At 45.9% G+C, this 20,778-nt stretch overlaps 1 protein-coding gene across 7 annotated transcripts in view; it reads right to left on the bottom strand.

Annotated features, from left to right (window-relative positions):
• Positions 1-130: 130 nt before the first annotated feature.
• Positions 131-20,778, bottom strand: part of GATAD2A (GATA zinc finger domain containing 2A) — a 68,244-nt gene continuing 47,596 nt past the window's right edge. For 3 of the 7 annotated variants that reach the window (XM_063357992.1, XM_063357991.1, XM_063357988.1), the window contains 9 exons: positions 13,844-13,973; positions 13,196-13,327; positions 11,548-11,637; positions 9,422-9,553; positions 8,085-8,273; positions 6,965-7,244; positions 6,122-6,411; positions 5,081-5,267; positions 132-4,139 (listed from right to left, as the gene is read on the bottom strand). In XM_063357992.1, the coding sequence (XP_063214062.1) occupies positions 4,009-4,139; positions 5,081-5,267; positions 6,122-6,411; positions 6,965-7,244; positions 8,085-8,273; positions 9,422-9,553; positions 11,548-11,637; positions 13,196-13,327; positions 13,844-13,973 (1,561 nt within the window). In that variant the 3' untranslated portion in view covers positions 132-4,008. Of the gene's footprint in view, positions 4,140-5,080; positions 5,268-6,121; positions 6,412-6,964; positions 7,245-8,084; positions 8,274-9,421; positions 9,554-11,547; positions 11,638-13,195; positions 13,328-13,843; positions 13,974-20,778 lie in introns of all 7 variants that reach the window. The other 4 variants (XM_063357993.1, XM_063357990.1, XM_063357994.1 and 1 more) reach the window with 4 other exon arrangements.

Below are 20,778 nucleotides of genomic sequence, written 5' to 3'. Positions count from 1 at the left end.
TCCGCTCCGCTCTCTTCTGAGCCCAAGTCCCCCAGTCTCCACTCTGAACTGTGCTTTGGTAATTTATTTTTTTATTTATTTTTTTTTTAATTAGCAAGCAAATAATGCGACAACTAGGTCTGAGAATTCAGAGGTAAACGAACGGCTCCCTAAACCAACGATAATAAATCTCTATAGAAAAAACCCACCAACCCCAAACAACCTTGAATTTAAGATAAAGGAAGCCTTCCTCACCACTGCAGCTGGAATGCCATTTTTACCGGAATCCCTACAATACAAAAACGAGCAAAGTCGCCCTTTACACGCACTGGAAAAGCTGCCCAAGTCGACCGCGCTATAAAAACAGAAGGTTCAACCAGGCCACTCGTCGTGTTCCTGAGCGAAGGGGCTGCCACCTCACCAACGCAATCAAACCGATTAGTAAACTAGGTTATAAAAAAACCCGACAACCCCAAACTTCATGAAAAAACCACACAGCTCCCAAACTGCAACACGGGTTTCAAATGAAAATCCGGGGTTTATTTCACAAGTTGCTAAAATCTAAGTACAATAGTCGTTTTCATTATTACTGTATTATAAAATCTTGTAGTCGCAACGTCTCAAAGAAAGGTTATATGGCTTGCAAGAACCAACGCTGCTCTAAACCCTCTCCCCAGGAGAGGGGGAAACAAGCAGCATCCGAGCAATGTCAAACCAGCTCATGCAGCAGTTTGTGGCGAAGCAGTGGAGGGTCGGGGGAACAGGACACGACGCCGGATACTCCACCTGAATGATACCCATTTTACAGGTTCGACTGGCGAGCAGCACCTTCAGTCTCTTGTTCCGAGGGAGCTTTAAGCGAAATGGTCTTTTTTTTTTTTTTTTTTCCTCCAGGAGAGGGCCGAGGCGGTGGCGTTGGGAGAGAGCTCTGCGGCACAACGGATAGCCCTTACGGAGGCAGGAATCCCAAAGAGGACAGCGGGAGAAATAAACCAAAGTTTTGTTCTTCAAAGCGCATCTAACCCCCCTCTCCTTCAATTCCCAAACAATTTAACCTTTAGGGCATTAACGCCGTTGTGTGACTATTCCATCTAATTGAGCTTTTCTATTTGCTTGTTGGGTTGTTTTTTTGTTTGTCTGCAAGAAGGGGGACGCAGAGCTGGGGAGGAGGAGATTTGGAAAGACTGCAGCAAGTGTTTTAACAACTCTCTAAACCCTACCACGGTACCTTAACTAGCCCAGATCGACACTACTCAACTGAATACGCAGTTCCGACTATAAAGGAAGAAGCAATTCTTCTGGCATTTAACACGTGGATACCACTCAAGTCTCTTCCCGGTGCATTTATCTAAAACTTTGCAGAAACGTATATGCAATAAATATATCCTTTAAGTTACCTGCAACACTCCAAGAACCACAGATTAAAAACTACGTCAAAACTGGTCTGAATCCTGACAGTCAAATATCCCTGGGTGATGTTTTCTGTTCACTTACAAAGCCTTCAAAATAATTCTACCCCGATACTTAAGATAATATTTATGGGGTTTTAATATACGCTAAACAAAAACAGATTGCGGTCTAGTCCTGCTGAGGGAGCAACGTTTGTAAAAAAGTATAGACAGACTCGGTTTTATTGTCAGTTCGGAATCTTTAAATAAGTTGTCTCAAATATTTTAAGTCTCCCCCATCCACTGAGCTGAAATTCAAGTCTACAAGCGGCTGTACTGAACTGCCGGCATCCAGAAGGGTTTTGACATAGCTTTTAACACAGGGAAATTCAGTATTTCTGCCCTTCTTTCCATTCCCCTTTTTTCCAGCATCAGCCGAAGCCAAAGCTACCCCAACACTGGAAAGAAATTGTTAAGTTGTCCAGGCTTCCCAAAAAGGTATTTCAGTTTTAGTTTTGAGAAGTTTTGCTTGTTCTTTTTAAACAAATGCGCTCTCCCCAGGTGACTGAACAGCACGAGGCATTTGTATCAATGAGGAGATAATGCAGGCATTCGTCAGAAGAGAGAAAAAAAAACCCCAAAAATACTCCACACAGGCAAGGAACTGGAACTTTTTCATAATATTTCAAAGTGCAAAAATAAAATGCACTCAGTTTCTCTCTCCACATCTCCCAATCCAAAATATCTTGGAATGAAAAGAAAAATTAAAAACTCAACCCAAACTCCTCTCATCCCCATTTAGCTCTTACTATACATTTGTGAAACAAACAGAAAAACAATGTCAAATCGAAATCCTAGGGCTTTATACAGCAACAGATACCATTTTGCAAAACTAGGTTTTCTATACTACTGAACAGTTTTCAAAGTATCTAAATACTGATATTCACACAACAGAAGAGGGGCTAAAATGAACGAGTTTTCTTTTTCACTATGCAATAGTTAGATCCGAAGGGGGACGACCCTATACGGTTATTGGTTTCAAGTTCGATCTAACAGCAACTGCTAAGAAAATAGATTCAGCATAGACTGAATAGTAACCCCTCCCCCCCCTTTTCTTTTATATATAGATATATAGATATATATATATAATTTTGCAAATAATTCTTATCAGCACTACTTCTAGTACTGATATGCAACATAAGTAGTAAGGCATGTATTTCTGCCACTTGAATTCAACTTTAATTTGGGAGAAGCACAGGGAAGAAGGAAGGAAGATGACGAGAAGGAAAAAAAACCCAAAAAAACCAAAACCAACAACAAAACCAAACAACTGGGACCTGATGGATTTGGGTTTAACCTGGGGAATCCCCAAAAATATATTAAAACCACGTAGAAACCTGTCCTTAAAGCAGGGTTGCCTAAAGCTCTATCAAAAAATGAAATACTGAAGACGGACAGAGGAGCATGCTTGGTACGGCTGGAAGAACGGAGCTCTGGAGGGGTGAAGGTAGGCAGTCCTGCCCCCAGCGTGCCCAACGCCTGCTGGCACGGCCATCGGGCCACCGCAGCACGGACCGGCAACGGCCGCTTCCCGGCGGGTATCAGCAGAGGAAGGAACCGGCAACCCAACGGCAGCCTCCCGGCTCCTCTGCTCCCTCCACTCGCCCTTTCTGATTGCGTGCAGCTTCTGGAATTCCTATATTTTTTTTTTTTATTTATTTAATTTTTTTTGAGTAAAATTGCTCAAAACAACAACAACAAAAAAAAAACCCTCCAAAAAGAAAATAATCAAAAACAGTTTCACTTTTAAGTCTCTGGGAACATGTGAAAGGCCCAACTGCTCTTCGCTGAATTAGAAAGACTGAACAAAGGTGTTTGTCTATTCAGTAAATTAGATTTTAGACTACCAACAGTTCAAAGTCTATTCAAAACAGAATCCAACAAAAGTGAGAGACTCCTGCACTGGTTCCCACCTACCAGACAAGTTTTGGTGGCAGCCAGTCCCTTAGAAAAAAAAAACAAAACAACCCATACTCAACTGGAATTTGAGTTTGCACTTATTTATCATTAGCTCATCATCAGAAGATTTTGAAACATTATAATCTGTAGACTGCCTTCCCGGCTGGAGGAGGGGCAGGGAAGAAAAGCAAAACATGAATTCGGCTCACTAAATGCATCTGCAAGACGGGGTTGAAATTCCTCTCTCCTTGAGCTGACATCCATGCTCGAGCGCGAACGAACACCACGTTCCTGGTGAATGGGTAGTTATTAATAACGAAACCGAAGGCAGAGAGTCGTTTAGTCCTCCTTTTGTGCTGGTGACAAAAAAATCCAAACTAAATACATAAAGCCAAAAAAAAAAAAAAAAAAAAAGAAGAAGAATTCTTCCCCTTCCCCGACAGCCTTCATCATCAGTCAATCATAAGAATCTGAGAACCAAATGAGCTTGAGTCCTTCCCACCCACGTGGTGTCATTTTCTCTTAGCAGGGACAGCAGCACTCGATGGGATGAGGAGTGGTCTTCTTGCATCCTATAAAGCCTGGGGCATTATCCAGCTGGGATTAAAGCAGATTCCACTGTAATGTGGTACAAAAAGGATGGCAGAAACAGGAAAGTCTTCCTCTCGGGCATTCCTCTGCATTATTTCCACGTGGCGGACTGTGGGATGGACCGTGGGGGAATCATATCCAGGAGATATTCACGCTGGCGGTCTACTGCTGAAGATGACTTGTGCACAGCTAAACTAGGATTAACAAAAGGTAAAGCCCCACCTGAGGAGAGAGAAGAGAGAAAAGAGAACGAGTGTCACAGTACGATAAAAACAGGAGGCAAACCAGTAGCAAACCCACACCACTCGCATTTCACCCACATGAAAACGGATCATCTGAGCATGGGGCACTGTTGGCCACCAAGGTCTGGCACCTTCAGAAGACAAAAGCTTCCAAAATCATCTGAACAAACAGAAGCGAGATTTTTGTACCAGAAACGAAGATTTGAGCAGGCTAGAGCTCTCTGCAATGAAATTACATTTTAAATGATCAATTAAGCTGTCAGGAATAAAAATAAAGAGAAATCCATTCAACACCGGGCAAGAAAGTAGATCAGAAAAGAGCGAGTTGCTACGGTGTTTCCTTCCTGGAGACCCTAATTATCATTTAAGAAAACAAACAACTCTTCTCAAGACAGATTCTTAACTACATAACAAAAAAAAAAAGATTAGATTAGAATTTGTAATTTCCACTTGCTCGAAGCAAGAGCTTTAGTTATTTCAAATCCTGGGAGTGTGCACTGTGGCCTTACCTAGAGCAAAACCATCTATTAACCGTACGTTGCTTTCAGCAAGGAGCAAACACCGGTCATAATTAAACAGCTAAATTAGACTCCCAGAAACGAATGACAAACTCCTGCAGCGTGGCACTGGCTGTGCTACAGACTCAGCGATGCACGGTCTGACGTTACACCTATTTAGTCTACTTACAAATGTGGAAAGCAGTAGTTTTTATTTGGCAGCACCACCTGGTTGCCCCTTTTGACGAGCATAAACCACACCAAAAGCAAGTGCCAACGACCAAAGTAAGAGCAACGCCTCGGTGCCGTCGGGCTTTCATGCAGGAAGTGTCAAAGAGAAAGCATCCTTACCCAAAGAACTACGATTGTTGGACAGAGTGCAGCTAATAAGTACAAAGAAAAGAAACTTTAGAGAAAAATCTACCTGTATTGATGGAAGTCTTCTTCCAGGCGGCAGCGCTGCCCTTGCTGACAGGTCTCTCAGCATGCTTACCTGGCCTACTCCCAAGTGCTGCTGCAGACGATGCATTCTGCAACTTGGGTGACTGGCTAAATGCATGCAACACTCCTCGGGGAGCTCCGGGAGGACCTCGAGACATCTGGCTAGAAGTCTGGCAAGAGAGCAGGCGGTCAGAAAGGCATAGCAGGCTCCTGTCTCTCAAGTACAATCGCCCCGATGCATCTTTCCCGCCCCCCTCTCCTTCCTGCCGAGTCTGCAGCGCATTCCTATAGTTTCAGGGCTGAAAATTTTCAAGACATCTCTACAACAAAATAAGACTCAGCTCTCTACTTCTGAAAGCACCTGTAGGGATGAGGCGTTGTAACCAACTGCAAAGCAGGAAAAAACCGTGCTGTGTAAGCACGTCCATACAGAGGCAGCACTCTGCTTCCCTGCCCTAAATAACCCGTACTTTGATTAGTTCAACTCAAAGCAGCACTTAAGCGGCTTCCGTCTTTCCCCAGGTGAAAGGTGCTTTTACAGGGCGTGCGAGAGCCAGACCCTGTCACAGACGGTTGCTACCATCACCTTAAAACTTCACAAGCAACATTACGTGCTCCTGGCTCAAGCCAATTTATTTCTTTTTCTTTTCCTATCTTGGGTCAATTTACTCTTGTGTATTTGGCACTGGCGCACCTTTTTCCATTTCATACGTCCTAAAAAAATTCAGGAACAGACTTTGCAAGCTATGAGCTAAACAACCTGGATAATTACAGTGACTCTGCAGAAAACCATCATTCTTCAGGTACAGAGACCATTTGTACATCTGGTCCCCACGTGACAGAATGACACTTTTCCCAGCCTGGTTTTACGCTTAGACTCAAAGAGACACACTGTAGAGCTAAAATTAAACAAGTTATCGCTTTCACGTATATCACTTTCAGGTCTACATAGCAAACACTCGTGCTTGGAGCCACGGGACCCTTGTCCCCCATCAGACGGGGCTTCTGGTGGCCGGCACCATACCTGCTTGAGCGAGTGGTGCTGCACGATGGGGTCTGACTTGGTCTGTACAGGAGCCGCCGTCTGTTGCAGTATCCTCTGCTCGATCTCCTGCTCTTGCTGCAGCGCTTTTACGAAGGCAGCCTTCAGTCGGTTAGTGTGCTCAGCTTTCAAGGCCTTTTTCTGATTCGACGTCATGCAGGTTTCACACATAATGGTTCCGTTCTTCTCCTCCCTCCAGCGGCAGGTGAAGTCAGTCTTACACTGAGCACACATATAGGGCTCGCGAGATGATACAGCAACCGAAACTTTACCTGGAGAACACAACTAGGTTAGCTCAGCTCCACCTGTGGCTTCTGGGAACGAACAGTACTTGAGAAACCTCAGGATTGTTTCAGCATTAAAAAAAAAAAAAAAAAAAAAAAAAAAAAAAAAGCAACAAAGCAAACCCTCCAGCTTTACCTCCCTTCGGTCTGAAGCCTTTTGCATTACTAAATCTTCCCAGCAGATACTTCTTTACATACTGGTTAGAGAGTGCAGTGGTGATGGACAAACAAGTGGCCGATAGGAAGTCAACAGCTCTGGGGAGAGCTGGATGCATTTGAGGGAAATCTTTACAATCAGTGCCTAACCTATGAGAAATCATAACTTTTTTTTTTTTTTTTTTTTTTAGAATTTTTTAGATGTTTTTTAGCATTTTAAATAAAACAGTTAGAAAATTATTGAAGGAGTGAATCTTAGATTTGTCAGAATACAACAATTTAATCCTGCAAAGCCTGAAACTCCTCGCTGCCTGCTATTGAGATAAAATCCAGATGGGAAAGGCACTCTCTTTGCTTTTGAGGAACATTTGTAACGCTATCTCACCTTGAGTTTCCAGCAAATTCTGCACAACTTCTTCCAATCCGACTAAGTAAATAAATTCGTTGTTAGCCGCGCTTGGCAGGAAGTTCATCTCTGGCGCAGGCGGCTTGGGAGGAGGGATCTCCAGCAGCGTCTTCTCCAGCTGCTTCCGCAAGGCGAGCTTGGCGGCCGCTTGCCGGCTGGCCGGCGAGTCGTTGGAGTTGACGATGGAAGCGGCGCTGGTGGTGGTGGCGTTAGCCTGAGCGGATGTCACGGTTGTACCTTTGATTGAAGTTGGCGAAGCCTGGGAGGAAAACGTGACACAGCTTAGTGACAAACAGCCAGATGGTTCGGGGCTTTGAGCCGCGCGCTGCGCTCCCCCGGGAGGGAGCGGAGGGAGGGCAGCGGCGCTGGCTCCGACGCCGTGCGGGGCTGTGTGTGCCCGAGGAGCGCTGGCTGCCTGCGACCAGAGCAACCCTGAATCTTGGGTTTGTAGGTGACCAAACAGACCACAACACATACATTCACTGCAACACTGTACCTGTCATCTAACGCTCTAACTCTTTTTCTGAAGACCTTTGTTTTTCTATATTGATCACTTTTATAAAGCAGTTTTAGAAATTCTAAAGAAAAAAGCAAAAAGGAATCGTTTTCCTTATGATTTTGTCTAAGCACTGACTTTAATTTAGTTTCCTTTACCTGCAGCGCTTGTACACTACTATCGGTGGTAGGTGTTAAGCTGCTGCTTCAGTATCTCTTGGTGTTTCAAGTAGGAACACTAACCCGTTTTGAGCTCTGTTTACCAGAACGCTCATTTATGCTTCTTAAGGAAGAAAAAAAATAAAATTCTAGTGGACAGCTTCATATCGAAATACCAAATTTGAAATGAGGCGCAACATTCAGTTCACTGAAATATGTATTTCTTCCCAATGCTCCGCAATGTTTTCCTTTATTCCTACATACGGGAACTGAATGTGAGCAGAGAAAGGGCCAAACAAGGAGCAGGACAGTTGTAATAATAAGCAACCTCATCCGTTAGAGGACAGCAAGCCACACCAATTAGATAAAATAGCCTGACGATCATTAATTACAACTGTGTTCCTCTGAACGTTGCGTCTGGCACAGAGTACCATGCGGAACTCACCTGCGGGATGTTGACAAGCAGGCTGGTGTTGGGGACGTTGGCGACGCGGATCAGCCCCTGCTGGATAATTCGCTGCCCCTGAATTTGGACGCTGGGGACGGACGCCCGCGGTGCCAGCAGCAGCGGAGGCGGCCCCGTGCTGGAGTGCTGTCGGATGTTGTGGATTTGCTGGGAAGACACAGAAATGGGCTGATGCAATGGGGCCATGAAGGATGGGGAGGGTTAGACAGCGGCGAGTAAGCGGTGGGAGTCGAATGGGATGACGTGATACAGTGGAAGTGAGGCAAAGCAGGGGACGCAAAGAAAGCGTGACAATTAACACCCGTGTTGAAATGGGATGTTTTCCCCCTTTCCCTCTGTCAAAATGAAACAAGTACAACGCGACGAGAGATGCTCATATGTGAGGCCATCACATCACAGCAAAACAGCTGTGCCAAAAAAAAAATAAAAAAGAAAAAAATAACCCACACCCCCCAAGTTTCCGAGTCAAACTTCTTTCAAAATATATAGTTGTTAAGCCTGTTTCATTTTAAAGGCATTAGGAAAGCTATTTCTCAGAATCAGTTTTTCTCCATAATCAGAAGAGAAAGAAAATGAAATACCAAATCTCTACCTTCCTCCTTAATGCTGCCTAAGCAGCAGATAAAAGCAAACCTTTCACTGCAAAATAAATTCTCATTTAACAAGGAAATATATATTTTTTTTTTTCCCTGGTATCCCACGGAAGTCATAATTTTAGAAGACCGTATCAAATTGAACATCGCTTTCCTACTCCTTCAGTGACACCACTATTCTCTGGTATAGGTGATAAAGACCCTGCAAAGCAGCACTTTCAGACTCCCAGCTGCCTATCTCATTTCAGCAGCTCTTATTCAATTGCAAGACAGACACAATGAGGAGGAAAAAAAGTGAGTTTTAGCATTTGAAAAGGTGAAATTGATATGACAGAAAGAATAATGAGGGGGGGGAAAAAAGGGAAGAACGAGGGATTGTGTTTCATTTCCTCTGCTGCCACTCTCCTAAAAAGCGGGTGAAGCTGGAAGCCCGTAAATTAACTCTCATAACGAAGGCAAACAAACTGCTTTGGTGCAGCTACGGGAAGCGGTTACGCAGGTAAGGCAGTGTCCTGCATCACCACAGGACTTTGGTGCTTCACTGGAGCATTATGGGGCAGCACAACACGCAAAACTGGGACGATGCAGATTTTCAGTAGCAATGAATCTAGAAATTCCACTAAGAACTTCACCGGTTCCCTGCAGACAAGCAGAATGACTAAGAAAATAGCTAAGACACCTTAAGGAAAAACAGAGGGGATCTACCACAAGGCAAACCCTTACCTGTGCTCCTCGGACAAGAGGTGGCATGACTATCTGCGTGTTTTGCTGAGTTCCTAGTTTTGAAGAAGTCTGCTGCCCTCCACGGACCAAAGGAGGAGGAATAACAGTGCCCGGTATACGTGTAGAAGAGGTCTGCAAAACAGAAAAGAGTTTACTCGCACTGTTTTGTCCTGGAGTATTTGTACGCACGCTCTCTCCTGCTGCTCAGTGTGCCGATAAAGCAGTAGCTGAAGCCTTAGGCAGCCACACAGACATGTGTGAGGACGCGACGGCAGCCTGGCTACACGCTCGGGGATTGCTCGCTCTCATCCTGCGCAGAATTCAAAAGGTAAAAACCAGTCCTGAGCATTTTCACCTGCCCTCCGACCGCTGAAATTCAGTCTCTCAAGAACTGAGAGGCACCGAAGAGGCAGGGCACAAGCCGAGCAGGAGAGCGGGGGGCATGCGAGCGCAGCTCTCCTCTCTGGCTGATGGGACGGACGCAGGGTCTGTCTTGAGCCAACCGAAAGACCACAGGACAAGAGATGGCCGGGCCGGCTTCAGTGCAGTTAGTGTCCAAAAAAAAAATATCAGGGAAAAAAAAAAAAAGTGTATTTTGGCAGGGGAAATAAGAGAATAGGGAAATACAAACTGCTGTCTTCAAGGAGAAGCACAGGGCAGAGAGACGTCGGAGATGCAGGAACTGGGGGAGGTGAGCAGACCGGGTACATGCATGTATGTGGGATGGAAAAAACGAGACAGGAAAAGGGGAAAGCTTTAGAAAAATGAAAAGGAAAAGGAGTCAGGCTAAAGAAGTTTCTCCTGACGCTGTAAGAGGTGATACGGTTTCACACATCACATTCCTGCAGACCACTAACGCCACGCAGTTGAGCCCGAGAAGCACTCGCTGCTCAAGAGCGACAAACCTCTCCATCCTACTCACGCGGCTTTACACATCTGGCTGCTTTCCTCGCTCAAGCCCCAAACTGACCATCATCTGTGAATGAAGACTTCTAGAAACACTGAAACTCCCACTTTGATGGGTTACCACGTGTACACACCCGTATGCGTTTAGGCAGGTGGGAAGTTTAATCCACTTGTTCTGCCTTTCAACTCAAGACCAAGTGTCAACTCGACTCCTACACACAGAAATTAGTAGAGTTTTTAGAGTCAAGCAAAAGCAGATGGAGGTAAGGTTAATTTGCCCAAACACCGCAAATTAGACAGAATAACTTCAATTCTGGCTTCTTAGCTCCCAGCTCTCTCCTCTGTGCAACCGAAGTTTCACTGTCTGTTTGCTGTAGATGTAACTCGTGGTCCAGTTCCTCTGAAAGTGCTGTCTTCAGTGAAGGCAACTTGCCTCGAGGAAGAGATTACTCCAACTGACAGATTGCTTTAGGTTTTGTGAGCGTTTCCTAAATGGATAGCGAATTTACCCCTTCCCTCGAGTATAGCATTCTAGGGGATTTTGAAATAAGAGTTGCCATTTTCCAAGGGAAAGCATTTTGTGCTGAAGCAGGTTTGAAATTTGTTTCAAATTACCCCAAGGTGAATAACCAGAAATGCTTTAAATCCAAAAGCAAAACAAGATGCTAGACTCAAGAGGAAGATTACATTGACAGATGTCAATTGCCTCTGCTTCTTTTTTTTTTTTTTCTTCCCCAAGGCTTTCCAACATTGCATTTAATTGAGTCTGAACCAAGATCTTTCTTACCATCGTGTGCCGTTCAGCCACCAAGCCAAAAGAGAAAATCATATGATTCACTCAGCTCTTACAGTTAATCACACTGAGGGCACAATTAAGTCTCTTGAGGGTACGGCAACAGGCTGCCACAATATTTTTATGACATAACTCCGTGGCATCCTCTTTCGCCAAAGGTCGTTAGTGCACGTATGGATGTGTTTACCAGCAGAGTGGATCGGGATGATCAGCCACTGAAAAATAAGCTTATGAGGGTTAACTGCGTGTGACAGCCTCCTATCTCCCACCCCAAATGTTCTTAAAAAGCTTATAGTGGGGTTTCGGGAGGTAAAAAAAACAAACCTCCACCTGGCCGTTAATGTGATGGGATTGTCCCTTCCTGTTCTGTGCACCTTTCTCCTCTGCTCTGTGCCCTAAGCCTGGCAGCCTGGCCCACCCCACTGACCTGGAGGGACGGCTTGCCAGCAGGAACACTCTGCGGTCCCCGCACCAAGGGCGGAGGGGTGGCCACAGCACTCCCAGAGGAACCAGCAGGCTGGAAGAGGAAAAACCAGAAAGAAAGCAGACGAGTGTAAGGGTGTGAGCAGAATTACAGAAGCTAAGGGAATAAAAGCGTTTACCTCCTTGCGGCTCAGTAAGAGAATCTTCAGAGACTGTGGTTTTCCCCCTCCCCCATCCCCTTCTTCCTCCATCTCAACATGCGTATTTAAATGAAGAAATTATTAGGTAAGTATAGATAAGATTATACCAGGAAAATAAAAGAGCCAGCACACCAAAAGCACAGCAATGTGGAAATCTACTTTAGCAATCTCAGCTTAGAGCCCACTCCACTTTCATCCACCATCACTACTAGTCTCAACTACTTGGGTTCAAGCATAATGCAAAGTGAAAAAAAAAGTTTAGGAAAAAGCCTTCCGATATTAAGAAGTTTAGGATATGCCATTTCACCCTAGTTAGTTCAAACATCCAGAGCTCATTGCTCAGTGCTCAGCAGCAAGTTGAGTGATGCAGGTACTTGCATTAGTTTTAATCCCATCTACTGAAGCACTCAGAAGTCCAGGACAAAAATGCCAATAAACCAACCAAAACCAGGCAAGAGCGCTGTATTAACATCCATCTGCACTGCTGAAGTGCACTTAAATCTACACATCGCCCCCATCACAAAACCCATCAAGTCGGCATCACACGCTGTAAAACAAAATCGTTTAGTTGCCATTGTTACTTGAAATTTAGCCTGTGCCTCGGTGGCAGCGCGTGGGGTGTTCGTACGCCCCCTCGCCTCCCAACCTCCTCTGCTCTTCTCCTGCCATCCTCCACCCTTCAGCGCCAGCGGAACGGCACGCATAGCGCGTGGACCGGGCAACGGCTCTGAGAAAAAGGCAGACTTTTTTTGCTGGGTTAGTTTCTGAGGGAAGCAGCTCTCCTCCCAGCACGCTGGGTATCGCGCCCGGCTGTGTGAGATGAGGGGTGGGGAGAACAGAGGAGGAAGGGACGGGAGCTCAGGGTGGGAAGGCTGAACCATTCCTTCCAGGGGCTGCCTGGATTTTTTTGGATGATGAAAGCGTGCAGCTAACCGCAGATTTACTTCACCTGGTAAGACCTGGAATCCAGACCCGGGCTTCTGCCGTGCCGCACAAAAGGCAGCCCTCGGCCATCAGCCCCCAAAGCTTTGGCTTCAAATGCTTTAATTCCACCTGTCAGCACAGTCCTTATGTGCAAGAATCTCCTCCAAATGTATTTCAGCCATCTCTACGCAGCATTAAGGATGGGACAGGAGTGTTTAATAATTGGAAGTATATTACGTTCATAAATGCATCTGAGTTTTAACAAAAAGGTCTTCAGCTGTTGAATACAGTTGATAAGATAAACCGCCTTTCCGTTTGGTCTTGGCAAGACAAAAAAAGGAATTCCACAAAAAGGAACGGTTAACAGGATAAGCCACTATAAACTTCACAAAGATCTTATGAAAAGCGAGATAGGCATTATTTGAAAGCTACCTTATGTTCCATGGGTTACGGCAACCACCACAGTTATTTAAGTTTCCCCCCTCCATTTCAGAAGCTGAGATAAGTAGCTGTAAGGAAAATAAATACCTTCTGAGTAGTGGTCTCCTTCTGGATTTGACTTTGCCGTAACTTTTTCAATAAAACAAGCTTTGCTTCTTCTAACCGTAACTCTTCTTTTAGTTGTTTAATCATTCTCTCACGCTCCTCTGGACTGCTCTTCTGCAGGGCCAGGTTAAAGCAATAGAGGATGGGAAAACAGGGAGGGGGAGAGGGAAAAGACAGATACAAGTTACGACAAGAACTTACAGCATTATAATTGTCATGTATGTCTTAATATCACCCACGTGCCTGCAATATTCGGACACAAACTGAGTATGGAGAAAGAGCTCACAGGCAAGAAAAAAGTTCTGGAGATATTTTCACTAGCAAAACAAGTCAACAAAGTCAAATGAAGAGTCAGACAACAAATCTGTGTTATGCCGTGCTGAGTAAGGGACACTGCGCCCACTAAAAAGCCAGCTCCAAAAAAGGTGCACTTTCGAAGCATATAAAAATCAAGGAGTTAAGAGCCTCACAAAAATAAAAAAGGACATCAGCCTTTAACAGCTTCACGATTCCCCGCCTGCAAATCCATCTTTATAAAACCACGCATCTACCTGACCCCATGATCGCAGGTGCCTCTGCAGAAGTCGTGTGACGGCACAACTTAAAGTGTGCCAAGACAAGACGACTCACCATGAGTGCCTCGGTGTTGGTCTCTTTTAATGCTATTTTTGTTAAACCATTCATTCTAGGGCTAGAAGGTTCATTGTCGGATAACACTATAACGTCCGGCGAGGGGACTCTCTTTTCCCTCTTTATTTCACTGCAAATCAAAAGAAAAATACAGAGAATGAGTTAATAAAAACAAGCAAACATGCTGCAAAGTAACATTATTTACAACCTTCTGCTGGACTAATCCCAAATCTCTCAAACTCTGAACAAACCCGACATGGAGGAGACGAATCAATTTCCGCTCTCCTTGCGGACATTAAAGCTTCCCAGTACAAAAGTGTGCCACGAGGCAAGATGCAGCCACTACACAGAGCAATGGTGAATTCCTTCAAATCAGAAGCTTTTCCATCAGCCACTTCACCCCCCCCCCCCCCCCCCAGAAGACACAGAGGCTTTTCCAGGGCTCTGCTTGCACCATGGGAAGACCACATCCCACCGCTAATCCAGGGACAATCAGGTCACTTCTGCTTCTCTTTAATGTGCTGAAAGGCAAAACCATACCCCCTTTTCTTTTTCCTGTCCCAACACAATTATTTTTAAGTTGTGGTCTTCCCCCACACCCAAGTTACTGAATCCGAAGGAAACCCAACACAACTTGGGTTGTGCTTTTTTCTACACCAACACTACTAAATTATTTTCTGCTAATAACAGCGGGAACCTGTATAACAATGCCAACAGACACGCACATCCACGCAGCTTCATCGAAAACCACTGAAATGGGTCCAGATGTATATTAACCCTTTATTTGGCTTTAACATTCAGTGTCTTGAGTGATGGCTGCACCCTCTGCCTGAATTCCTGACAATAAATCACCTCTTGGCTCCATCGCCAGCAATTATCGTACGAGAAGAGAATCTTAAACTACGTGAACCAGAAGGGACAGAGATGACGCGATGTGACAACAGTTGCCAGTGCCTCTCCTCTGCTGCACGAGCTGTAACGGGGTCACATCACCTTTGGTACCAGGATTTGGGATTTCAAACTATGAAACGTAACTATTCCAGAGCAAGGTTTGCAGCGTGCAGTTGCCGGGAGGTTTAGCGGGAGCTTCACAGGAACGGGACAGCAAAGTCTTCCGCACTGCCCAGGGAACGACGGTGCTTGACAAAGGGCTGACAGCGAGAGTTTTAGGAGAACGTAAGACAAATAATTGTTTTTCTTATTCTTTTAACCCGAAGCCAGAAGCAGGAAAAGTAGTTTACAGTGAGAACCTTCTGGCTTACAGTTATGCATTAGACAAAACGCATAAAGAATTGTTATCAAGCAAGATGAAGGAAATATTTAAGTGTGGTTCGTGTTATTCACAAATAAGAGATGTGCAACATGAGCTTTTTACTTTTAAATATCAGGTAATCGCTTATTAGACTAAACAACAACTTCTAGACTTAACTGATACCCCACTCTTATTAGGAAGCCAATGATTGTCAGAAATTAATCCTTATTATCTTAATTAGTGATGCAAAGGAAATTGACACCAAATAACAGTACTGAAAAGCTCATAAAGCTTATCAGGGTATAGAAACACACACCTTCGTTAAACACAGCACGTCAAATGGTATTTTGGATACTGCAAAACCAGCCTCAAATACTGCAAAAAACAGCTTTTAACACGCAATTTCAATGCTAGTGGAAAAAATAAAGAAGAAAGTAGAGGAGTGTCCTCTAGAGGGCACAGCAAGCCAGTGAACTCGAGTCACTTCAACTCTGAGGTTGTTTCAGAAGTACCAGTGGCACAGGTGAAGCGTTTCCAGCTTTTTACTGTATCTGAACGCACCAAACTGGCCCCGGTCGCTTGTACTGGGGCAGTCACCGTGTCCGCCCGAGCTCCTGCCAGCTCGGGGCAGCCGGCGTGCTCGGTCCCTGCTGCCGAGCCCTTCCCGGGTGACAGCTCCAGCAGCTCCGGTCAAGGAGCCAGACTCAGCTGGAGCCAAACTGGCCATTCCTCCTCAAACTTTAAGGTTAAAGCATGAAAAAGCACAAAAAGCCCAGGCAGCTGAGCTACCTAAAAGGGCGAGACTTGCACAAAAATGGAGATCTGAGCAGCCAGCGTTGGCGAGCTGGACCAGCCCCCTCTGGGATACACCAGGACTCTCCCCTCGGCAGGGAGGGCAGCGGCCGAGCCGCGGGGCCCGCGCGTCGCAGCCCGAAAGCGGCCCCAAATACGAGGCGCTGCCAAGGGTTTTATTCGGCTGCCGACGGTGCCCACCCTCCGGCGAGGCTTCGCCCCCTCTCCAGGCAGCCCCGCGGGGAGCTTGGCGGGACCGGGGAGGCACCGGCGGGGCCATGGCGGAGCCGCCGCCGCCGCCGCGCTCCGTCCGGCCTTCCTGCGGCCCAGGCGGCAGCTTCAAATGGCGGCACCGGGGCTCTCCCCTGCGGGGCCACCGCCGGGTCACGTGACAGGCCGGGGCACGTGACCCGCCACGGCGAAAACCATGGCAACGGCCGGTCCCAGCCGGTACGGCCCGGCCCGGCCTTCATTTTGTGAGGTGAGGGCGGGCTCAGGTGGCGGCCGAGAAAATGGAGTGGCCGTGGCCCGAGGGTCCCTGCTGCCCACCAGGACCCCCCGGCACTGGCACCCGTGCCAAGGGTCGCTTGGCATTTTTTGAGGGAAAAAAAAAAGGGAGAAACTGGGGGGGGGGGGGGGGGGAGAGAGGGGGGAAAAAAAAAAAAAAAGTCCCAAGAGAGTCGTGGGACTGCGTCGTGGAGCTCTCCGGGTTTTATTTTCGGGATGGATGAGGAATGCCAGGTGGGAAGATGACGCCTGCCAGCCCCCAGGCCTTCCTGGGATACCATGGGGAGGAAAATCTTCATCCCGAACTTGTAGAACGACATGTGCCGATAACAGAACAAGGGAACATCTGCCCCAAAGTGTGACAGACAGACGTGTCATTCATCAGCAATCCGAATGCTCCATCTTTGAAAGAACACGGCAAAGTTGAGGAGGAGATGGAGCACACCGCGCCGGCCAAGCCAGGAGAGCGGCCGTTCCCGCTCTGGATCCACAGCCCAGCGCTGCGAACGCTTCTCCGCGGCCCATGGCCGGGATGCCGGGAGGGATGTCGGTCTGCCCGGCCAAGCCATGGCACCACCCACACCTTCTCCTGAGAGGGACCGAGAACGGCTCCGCTGCGGAGCTCCGGCAGCCCGCAACAGGGATCCCGCATTTACCTCCTTCCACTTGGCAGAGAGCAACGCCAAAATAAAGCGCCTATGCGAGATGCCACCGCTTTGCACCAAAAAAAGCAAGCTGCCTAAGCCATGTTTTTTAAGACCATGATATGGAAATAAAACCTCGTTCCCAAAGCTCTGCAATAAACCCCGTCCTGTACTCAGAGCATGGAGCAGGAGAGGAGAGCAGGACCACCCGTCTCTAGCCTGGCGGTTCTTCATCCAGGGGCTTCCCTGAACCCCGAGATTTCTGTTTTCCAAGCTACATTACAATATTCCCAACAGCTGCATTATAAGACACCGATCCAATAAAAACCGCATTGGAGACCACTACATTCAAAGTTTTAAAAGCATGGATTTCCACAAAAATCATTAGTCAAGGCCTATTTCAGACCATCTACCTACAACCATTTTGAGTCTGTTGACACGCGACCCCTCAGAGGAAAACCCTTCTTGAAGGGGGGAGATACTATATTATTTTTTTTTTAAGGCAACGCATATTGAGGACAGCGACGAGGTCGACCCATGTTCAGTATTACAGGATTTATACCCTCAGCAGCGCAACCAACTGCACAGCGGATGAGGTGGCACACGTTTGAACTCCAGAAATGTTGACCAGAACTCTGCAAAACAATCTTCCCTCAAAAAGGAGTCTGCTTTACTCTTTTGTTAGCCTGTGTGTAAAGCAAAAAATTCAAACCAGATGTTTCAAAATAAGAAAGACAATGGAAATATCACCACTTTCAGAAAAATACTGCCACCAGCAGTTAATAATTTGGGATAACTGCCCTGATACTATGACCTTTATCCTCTGAAGCCATCAGGCATATCCTTTAGCTAAATAAAGACATGGTTCTATTATTCTCCCTTCAGCTTTCATAAGTGTTGCTGTCTCAATCATTTCGGCTCCACGCTAGAAGATGAAAGCGGGGTTGCTGCCCAGTTACGTACACCCATTTAAGCATTCACAGCAATAAAACCCAATTTAACCGAGACCTTGCAGAAAGTTTGTGTAAGGAATCAAACGCAGACCTCCTAAGTCACCAAGTACCCTACAAAAAAAAAAAAGCCCTGCTTCCTCCAATATCCTCTTTTCAAACCTCAGAGCACAAGGACAGAGGCATCACGCCACTGAAGAGTTCTCCTTGGTGTGCTGGAGCATCCTGTAGCAATTCAGAGCACAACAACTATTCCAGAAAAAAACCCAAACCAAACAAAAAAAGCCACTTTCCCACAGGGACGCTGTGTACTTATTTGTCGATTTGAAGGAAAGAAGAGGGTCAGGTGGCCGAGTCCAGCCTTGGAGGTTTGCTTCCAGTTAGCTGGGCCAGCGGAAGATTAATTAAATTTTTGTTTTGAAGACCATACATCCAAGGTCTAAGGCATCTCGAGGCAGACTCGACTTTTCTAACAGATCCACCTTCCTGCGAGACAGAAGTTTCAATGAAGTACGACCAAGGAAGACAAAGTTTAAACTTTAGAGTAGTAAAAGGGAGAGAGACACCCTGGAATTACTGGCTCTGGAAGAGGGTTTAATTTCAGCGGACTCGTGCTGCAGCTTGCGGAGAGCTTCACGACGTTAACAAAAAGCGTTCCCGTATCGCAACAAGCGGTCTTTGCGTTTGTTCATGCTGATCCAGAAGCAGTACACAAAAAATAAGTTTGTTGGTTTTTTTTACCTCCTTCACGGGTAAGCGAAGGAAGCATCACAACTGTTACTCAGACTACAGCTTAATCTGCATTAGCAAATACGCAACAGTTTTGCCTCAGTCCATTCAACAATCTCTTGTATACTCTCATCCAAAAATATTTGGCAAGGAAGGCAGACAAACAAGGAAAGAAAAGGCAATGCAGCGGGGATTATTGTTTTTTTCCTGGAGTAGTTGTATCTACACAAGTCAACGAAGTTGCAACGGGTCTAGCAACTGTGGTGAGAAACCGAAGCAACACAAACTTCAGTCCTTCCTCTGAGCATAAAGGGAGGAAACTTTAATTGAACTGTGTCTGCATTTAAAATAAAACACTGAAATCACCGAAAGAAACTTCGCCATCAATTTTGTCACGATGTCCTTTAGTGCAGCACGTTGCGGGAGGCACAGACACAATGCACGGGAGCCGCAAAGGGGGTGTGAAGTACGGGGCTGGGCCACGTTTCCAGGCTCACTAATGGAGGAGAGGAGACCATTGCTCTTCACCAGCGCCGCCGTGAACACTCTCCCCAGTAAATTCCAGTACAGCAAAAACTCTCATCAGCCAGCACAGGCTGCATCCTGATGTGCTGGAGAACGTGTTGGAATTTCAGAGTCAAAACCATTCATTTAGCAAGTTTTAAATGTGATTTGGCCAGATTAGGAAAACAAAACAAAAAACAAACCCCAAACCAACCCCAAATCCTTCAAAGCACCAAAATTTAGCATCCAAACCCTAACAGGAAAATTCAGAGCACAGCCATTAGGCCAACTTCCATACAATTTCAAAACTATTTCTATTAGATGTTCTTTTTAATTATCCTGTGTAACAAAAGGAGAACATGATTGCTCTGAGGTTCCAGAGCAGCGCAACATTTGTCACGCAGACAAATTACGACCAGCAAGACCTAAAATTAAAGGAACTAAAGAGTTCCGATGGATTATTTGCTGGAGAGCACTCACTGTAGGGCTGCCTACAAATTCTTCACTCTCATCCTTCCCGGCGGTTTTCATCTAAGCAACAAGCAGCGGCTCAAGCCAGGCCAGCTCCCGGGGAATTCCAAGAGGCAAGAGCTTAAAGCTGTGGGTGTATTTGGTACCTGTGTGTATCACACGTCAGGAGACAGTAGACGGGTGCCAGCAATTTTTGCAGAAAATAAACCAGAGCTATCCGATGCAGGCTTTTTGGCTTATCCAGACTTGTATTTCAATTGGAAGGAAAACCCAGGCTCTGGAGCTTGATGTGAGAAGACAACACGACACATATAGAGTGGTTTTGGAGTGTGGGGTTTTCTTGTTTGTTTGTTGTTTGGGTTTCTTTTAAAAATAAGACCTCAACTGATACAAAATCTGTAGTAATAATTTCTGTTTATCAGCCAGACTTAAACTGTTTTTGATCAAGCCACAATTAATACAAATAAGACAGTTAATATCCTGATTTATCATTCTTGGCAAATAGAGAAAATACGGGAAAAACTGCAAGGTGTTCAACTGCCTAAAAGATTTTCCAATTTGTTTTGCAGAGGACGCGTTCATCCCAAGATCACTATCGAGACAAAGCAAGAACTGGGGATCGACAGACAGAAGGCAACTCTGATATTTGTGTTTTATTAACAATATCATTCTCACTACGGCCTTCACGCTCGTGTGCTGTGACAAAACCACTTTCTCACTCTCTCTTTCCTTGTACGACCGAGAAGCCACACTTCTTAGAGTTCTGAAGTGAAATATACTTTGAAGTTATCTATTTGGAGAGTTACTGTAATTTTGAGGACTTAAGATAGAGCAGCGCAACAACCAAGCACAACACCACTGCTCACAGGGTGAAGTAGCACCCTTGCCTGTAAACACCCCCCACCTCTATCTATGAGCAAGGTTTTCCTAGAACTGGGATGCTCCTGAAGGATCCTGATGCTTTTGCTCCAGAAGAGAGGACAATTAGTCCTGTTAGACCTGTCTGAGGACAGCAGCTCCCATCCAGACAGCCACTTAACACAACGGTGTCTAGCAAGATCGCTCGTGGTGTCGGCCAAACCCTGC

Source organism: Chroicocephalus ridibundus, chromosome 22, assembly GCF_963924245.1.
Source record: "Chroicocephalus ridibundus chromosome 22, bChrRid1.1, whole genome shotgun sequence".
NCBI classification, from domain to species: domain Eukaryota; kingdom Metazoa; phylum Chordata; class Aves; order Charadriiformes; family Laridae; genus Chroicocephalus; species Chroicocephalus ridibundus.
The sequence above is the reverse complement of the archived record's forward strand: the minus strand, read 5'-3'. Positions and strand labels throughout refer to the sequence as shown.